The sequence below is a fragment of the Orycteropus afer genome, unplaced genomic scaffold (assembly GCF_000298275.1).
Source record: "Orycteropus afer afer isolate SDZICR_OR568_19922 unplaced genomic scaffold, OryAfe1.0 scaffold00796, whole genome shotgun sequence".
Classification (NCBI taxonomy): Eukaryota; Metazoa; Chordata; class Mammalia; order Tubulidentata; family Orycteropodidae; genus Orycteropus; species Orycteropus afer.
The window spans coordinates 491,914-498,809 of record NW_006922383.1 but is presented as its reverse complement, the minus strand read 5'-3'; the positions used below and the strand labels follow the sequence as shown (position 1 = coordinate 498,809).

At 41.1% G+C, this 6,896-nt stretch overlaps 1 protein-coding gene across 1 annotated transcript in view; it reads left to right on the top strand.

Annotated features, from left to right (window-relative positions):
- The window catches only part of KIF4A (kinesin family member 4A), a 326,710-nt gene that overhangs the window by 282,801 nt on the left and 37,013 nt on the right, over positions 1-6,896 (top strand). The window contains exons 26-28 of the mRNA XM_007957784.2: positions 993-1,070; positions 1,647-1,745; positions 2,272-2,454. Of these exons, the coding sequence (XP_007955975.1) occupies positions 993-1,070; positions 1,647-1,745; positions 2,272-2,454 (360 nt within the window). The remainder of the gene's footprint in view (positions 1-992; positions 1,071-1,646; positions 1,746-2,271; positions 2,455-6,896) is intronic.

Below are 6,896 nucleotides of genomic sequence, written 5' to 3'. Positions count from 1 at the left end.
CCCTTGTTTCTCCTGCTTTATCTTTCTTCTTTGTGTGGACTCTAATGCTCTGTTGTCCCTGAGGTATTGTGACATGTTTGTATTTATATAATTGGTGATTGTATGTTGGAGTGACTTGCCCATGATTTTTGTTTTCTTTGTTTTGTATGTATGTTATCTACGTAAGCAGAGTACTCTGCTGTGCTCCTCTGTTTGCTAGTTCGCAGCACTTATTCACTCACCACCTGTCTCCTTTCCTGTTGTCAGCCTCCTGTATGTCCCTGCTGTCCTTGGCAAATGGAGCCTATTCTTAGGTTCTGTTTTTGTTCAGGTTTTTCTACTAGTTGGTGCCTAATCTGCTTCTGTATACTTCCTTTCAAAGCTCAGTGCTTCAGGATTATCTTCTGTATCTTTGTCAATTGGTCTCTCTTTTCTTTGTTGAAGAGAGTCTGTGTAGCTTACCTGTCTATTCCTCCATCTTACCGACAATTCAGAATCTTCTTCCCAAACCACCAGTCTCTACAGTTTCCTTGGTACATCCCATCTAAGACATACCCAACTAGTTAAGGTTGTATACATGATTCTGGTTGTCTTAAGTGCCAGGAAGTTTAGAGTATCAAATAAACTGCCTAGACTATGTCCAGAAGAATGAACAGAGTCTGTTTAGACTTCCAAGGAAACAGAGCTGTCACTGTCGGTTTCTTAATCAGCATCTTGGTATAAATAAGGGATGTGAGGCTAGAGGGCAGAAAATAATAAGAAAGGCATGCAGGGCAGAGCCTATGGTTCCTAAGAGTACAGTTAGGGCTGCTGCGAACATTGGAACAAACCCAACATTCAGGGCACCTAGGAACTGAGAATCCGACATTTTTCTGGCTGCCATTGCCTACTGTACAAAAACCATCTGCTACCAGCAACTTGGCAGCAGTATGTTTTCATCTATGTGAGTTGTTTGGTAACCCATATGTACTGCCCAAAATAACCCCATCTATCATTGCTCTCTCTGGAAATAGGATGAAGAACTTGAGAAGATGCGAGAAATGTGTGAGCAAAACCAGCAGCTCCTCCAAGAGAATGAAATCATCAAACAGGCAATAATACATTTTCCTACCTACTCGATAAGCCCTGGGCAATTTCATTACTGCTGAGGCTTGGGAGCAACCCTCAGTATGATGACTTGGCTCTATTATATGAAGTCTGCATTGAATTTCCATATGATATAGTTATCTGCATTTCAAAATGGCATAAAGCCAAAAACCAAAACTACTGGTGCTGATTCAAAGTGACCCTATAGGACCAAGTAGAATGCCCCACAGGGTTTCCAAGGTAATAAATCTTTACAGAAACAGGCTGCCACATCTTTCTCACATGCAGTATCTGTTGGGTTCCTACTGCTGATCTTTCTGGTTAGCATCCAAGCACTTTAGCCACTGTGTCATGTCAAAATGGTATAAACATGAATTTTTTAATTTGCCCCTTTCTGAATCTAATCCTGATCTTGGAAAGTGGGAGTCCTTCAGCTCACTCTACTATAGCTTTGTCTTGTTTTATTGTGGATTCAAAGTGAACTAGCCAGTACAGCCTACATCTGAAATCTTTGTGTTTTAGCCATGAATATTTCAAGAAGCTTCCCTGCATTATACACTTAGTCTCTTCTTTTTGAATAGAAACTGACTCTTCTCCAAGTGGCCAGCAGACAGAAACCTCATCTTCCTAAAGATAACCTTCTATCTCCAGACTCTTCTTTTGAATATATCCCACCGAAGGTAAAATGCTCAGTGCCTCTGCTACCTTTTCATAGCCAAGGATTGGGGTGAGTATGCTAATTAAAATAGCCTTTTATAAAATATTGAGAGTTTAAATTCCCAAATTCTAGCATCTCAATTTTCCTTGAATTCCCAGATAAAACTACAGTACAATCCTGAAGAAAAATATGTTTCTTCCTCTTCAGAAGGCTGACTTTTGGCCATGCAGAGGCATTATGTAACACAAGTGAAGAGGAGGAGCAGGAGAAAAGAGCAATGTTCGGTTGTCCATCCAGAGATACTTATATCATGACTCCCCTCCCTTCCTCCCTCAATTGACTCAGCCTCCCATTTCTTCCCCTTCAAAGACTCTGTAAGGGCAAAGGTTAAAGCAAAATTCTTCTGGTTGGCAAAGCCAAGTAGGGTATATTTAGGGAATTTGAAGTCTTTGCTCTAGGAATATAGCTGGCAAAGCCTACGGGGAAGATAACATGCTATATGCATTTTGTTTTTCATTAAATAACCATTCTAACCCTTTTTTTCTCAGCCAAAACCTTCTCGTGTTAAAGAAAAATTCTTGGAACAAACCATGGACATTGAGGATCTAAAATATTGTTCAGAGCATTCTTTGAATGAGTATGAGGATGGTGATGGTGACGGTGATGATGGGAATGATGAGGATTGGAAGCCAGCAAAATTAATTAAGATGTCCAGGAAGAACATGCAAGGGGTAGGAGCTTCTCAACTCTGTCGGGTGTTCTAGTCACTAGCATTTCAACCTAAAACCTACTGCCATCAAGTCAGATCCGACTCATAGCAATCCCTCCTTGGGTTTTTGAGGTGGTATCACTATGAAAGTAGATTGCCCAACCTTCCTTCCGAGGAGTTGGCTGGTAGGTTTGAACCACCAGCCTTCTGGTTAGCAGTCAGATGCCTTAGCCACTATGCCACCAGAGCTCCCCACTAGCATTTACTGTAGTGGAATAGTAGCTCTCTGAATCTAGGTTCCATATCCTGCACCTGAGCCCCCTGAATCCCATCCAGAGGTATTGAATTCAGAGCAGCAGGGGTTGGGGGAGTTGTTTGGTCAGTTGTGTCTGAGCCTAGTATAGAAGACTGCACAAGATGTGCACAAGATGGCTGTCTTCATGATTTTAGGTTCTACCAGTCTGGACAGGCAGTGTCTATTGGAGCAATACTATTTCATTGAGGCTGCTTCCAAAGTGATTATAATAATCTATTATATTGTTATGGCACTTTACAGTTTACAGACAAGTCTTATATATGTTATCTCTTTTAATCTTCACAAAAGTGAAGATTAAAACATAATTATCAGACTTAGATGTTTTGTGTTGAAACACTAACTTCCCAGGCAATGCAGTTTACCACTCAAACTGTGCCCTGCAGCCACATTCTGCTTAAAGAGAACAGTTCATAAATTACCATCCTAGAAATTGACTTGATTGCATTAGCTAATAGCTCACCACATGGGGTGAACTGAACCTTGTGAAGCCATACCACCAGAGAGAAGCAAATCATAAGAAATACACAGTAATGGTGTTAAGTCATTTGGTCAATCGGTAGTCATATTGCATGCTGTGGGACTAAGAGTTCCTCCTTAGCCTCAGACAGCTTATAATCTAATGAATAAGCAAGGCAAAGAAATAGAAACATACCACAGAACCTAAACATATTCATCTCAGGGAGATTGACTGAGGGGCTTTTAAGAGCAACTATAAAGCCAAACAAAGTAGGTAATAGATATAGTTTAGGAAGATGCCATGAAAAAGTTAGACTGTTACTGCATTATAAAATGGAAAAAGACACAGTCTTGGGAGCAAATGAGAGAACATTTCTGGCAAGATGAATAGCATATTTCAAAGACTTAAAAGGTGGTAGTAGGGAGGCACAGGGATAGGGCGCTGAGAGAAAATGGGACAGAACATGTCTGTCTTTCATTCATTTACTCAACAAACATTTATGGATCTCTACTATGGTTGGAAAGGAGCTCTGCTGGCACAGTAGTTAAGGCATTAGGCTACTAACCAAAAGATCGGCAGTTCAAACCCACCAGCTACTACACAGCAGAAGGATGAGGCAGTCTGCTTCCAGGGTCACTATGAGTTGGAATCGACATGATGGCAGTGGATTTGGTTTGATTTGGTTTGGTTTGGTTTGGTTTGGTACTATGGTTGGAATAGAACGTTCAAGCTGAATGTAGATTAAAGGTCACTTAAGGAATATGGGGCAGGGTTGAAAAGCACACAGAGAAATAAATGGTAGAAGACCTAAAACTCCTGGAAAGGAATTTTCCTAATTTAACCCAAAGATACCTGTCATTATAGGAAAGCTTGTTGTATTTATTATAGCACTGTTGTTTTAAACTTGAAAGGAAAATATGGAACTATAGCAAATATTGCAAGTGGGATTTTAAGGGGATCAAGTTGGCATAAAGTGTAGTTTCACCCTTTTGGCAACCTCAAAATACGTGGATGCTATGACTTCTCTTTGAACAGACTGCTCATAGACCCACTAGCTATAGACCCTTATGCTTTGCATGAAGGCCATGCTAATTATTATTGCTTTAGCCTAGCTGAAGCTGGCTGCTGTTATCTCTAGGTTACTGAAAAAGAGACAGCAGTAGGCACCAAAACAATAACTTTCCTAGAGTTAGTTCTGAAAAAGTAGGCATCCTCACTCAGCCATGTTTCCTATAAGGAAGATGCTGAGGAGTAGGTTATGTGCTAGAAAAATAGCTTAGAACCCAGAAGACATGGGTTATAGACTTGAGTTTTTCACTGGTTAGTTGGGGACCTTGAGCAAGCCACTTAACTTCCCTGAGCCTCAGATTTCTTACTTATGCAATGAAGGAATTAGAATAGAATCTACAAGGTCCTTTCCAGTGCTAATATACTGAGTCAGAGTAATGTTGTTGTTGTTGTTAGGTACCACTGAGTCAGTTCCAACTCATAGTGACCCTATGTACAACAAAACATTGCCCAGTCCTGCACCATTCACACAGTCATTGCTATGTTTCAATCTATTGTTGCAGCCACTGGTGTCAATCCATCACATTCAGGGGCTTCCTCTCCTTCACTGGCCCTCTACTTTACCAAGAATGATCCCTCATGATAACATGTCCAAAGTATATAAAACAAAGTCTCACCATCCTCCCTTGTAAGGACCATTACGGCTGTTCATCTTTCAAGACAGATTTGTTAGTTCTTCTGGCAGACCATGGTATATTCAATATTCTTCACCAACACCATAATTCAAAGGCATCAGTTCTTCTTCAGTGTTCCTTATTTATTGTCCAGTTTTCCCATGTATATATTGTGTTAGGTGCTTTCGAGTCATCTCCAACTCATAGCAACCCTGTGTACAACAGAATGAATTACTGCCTGGTCCTGCGCCAGCCCCACAATCCCTGCTATGCCTCAGCCCATCGTTGTAGCCACTGTGTCTTTCCATCTTGTTGAGGGCCTTCCCCTTTTCCTTTGACCTTCCACTTTACCAAGCATGATATCCTTCTCCAGGGAATGGTCCTTTCTGACAATATGACCAAAGTAGGTGAGATGAAGTCTGGCCATTCTCACTTCCAAGGAGTATTCTGACTGAACTTCTTCCAGGACAGATTTGTTAGTTCTTTTAGAAGTCCATGATAATTTCAACATTCTTTGCCAACACAACTCTAAAGCACTGACTCTTCTTCTGTCTTCCTTATTCATTGTCCAGCTCTCACATGCATATGAGGCGATTGAAAATACCATGGCTTGGATTAGGCACACCTTAGTCTTCAAGGAGATATATTTGCTCTTCAGCATTTGAAAGAGGTCCTTTGCAGCAGATTTGCCCAATGCAATACATCACCTGATGTCTTCACTGCTGCTTATATTGGTGTTGATTGTCAGGGAGCTCTAGCAACGTAGTGCCTAAGGCATTTGACTGCTAATCAGAAGGCTGGCAGTTCAAACCCACCAGCCATTCCTCAGAAGGAAAATTGGGCAATCTATTTGTGTAGAGATACCACCTCTTGTAGAACCAAGTAATATACAGTCTTTGACAACTTCAATCTTTTCTCTGTTTATCATAATGCTGCTTATTGGTCCACTTGTGACAATTTTTGTTTTCTTTATATTGAGGTGTAATCCATACTGCAGACTGTAGTCTTCAATCTTCATCAGTAAGTCCTTTAAGTCATCCTCACTTTCAGCAAGCAAAGTTGTGTCATCTGTGTGCCACAGGTTAATAAGTCTTCCTCCAATCCTGATGTGACGTTCTCCATATAGTCCAGCTTCTCGGATTATTTGCTCAGCATACAGATTGAACAAGTATGGTGGAAGGATACAACCCTGACGCCCTTTCTTTTTTATTTTAAACCATGCATTGTCCCCTTGTTCTGTTCTAATGACAGCCTCCTGGTCTATATATAGGTTCCTTACGAGTACAATTAAGTGTTCTGGAATTCCCCTTCTTCTCAATGTTATCTACAATTTGTTATGATCCACACAGTTGAATGCTTTTGCATAGTCAATAAAGCACAAGTAAACATCTTTCTGGTGTTCTTTGCTTTGAGCCAAGATCCATCTGACATCAGCAATGATATCCCTTGTTCCACGTCCTCTTCTGAATCCAGCCTGCACCTCTGGAAGTTCTATCAATATACTGCTGCAACCGTTTTTTAATTCTCTTCGGTAAGAAGAGAGTACTTGCATGTGATATTGATGATACTGTTCAATAATGTCCACATTCTGTGGAATCACCTTTCTTTGGAATGGGTACAAATACGGATCTCTTCCAGTCAGTTGGCCAGGTAGCTATCTTCCAAATCTCTTGGCATAACTGAGTCAGTGCCTCCAATGCGGCATCCATTTGTTGAAACATCTCAATGGGTATTCCATCAATTCCTGGAGCCTTGTTTTTTGTCAATTCCTTCAGTGAAGCCTCGACCTCTTCCTTCAATACCATTAGTTCTTGATCATATGCCACCTCCTGCAATGGATGGGGGAGTTCTGCTGGCATATTGCCTAAGACATTTGACTGCTAACCAAAAGGCTGGCGGTTCAAACCCACTAGCCACTCCTCAGAAGGAAGGTTGGGCCATCTACTTCCATAGTGATACTGCCTTGGAAACCCAAGGAGGGGTCGCTATGAGTCAGATCCAACTGAACA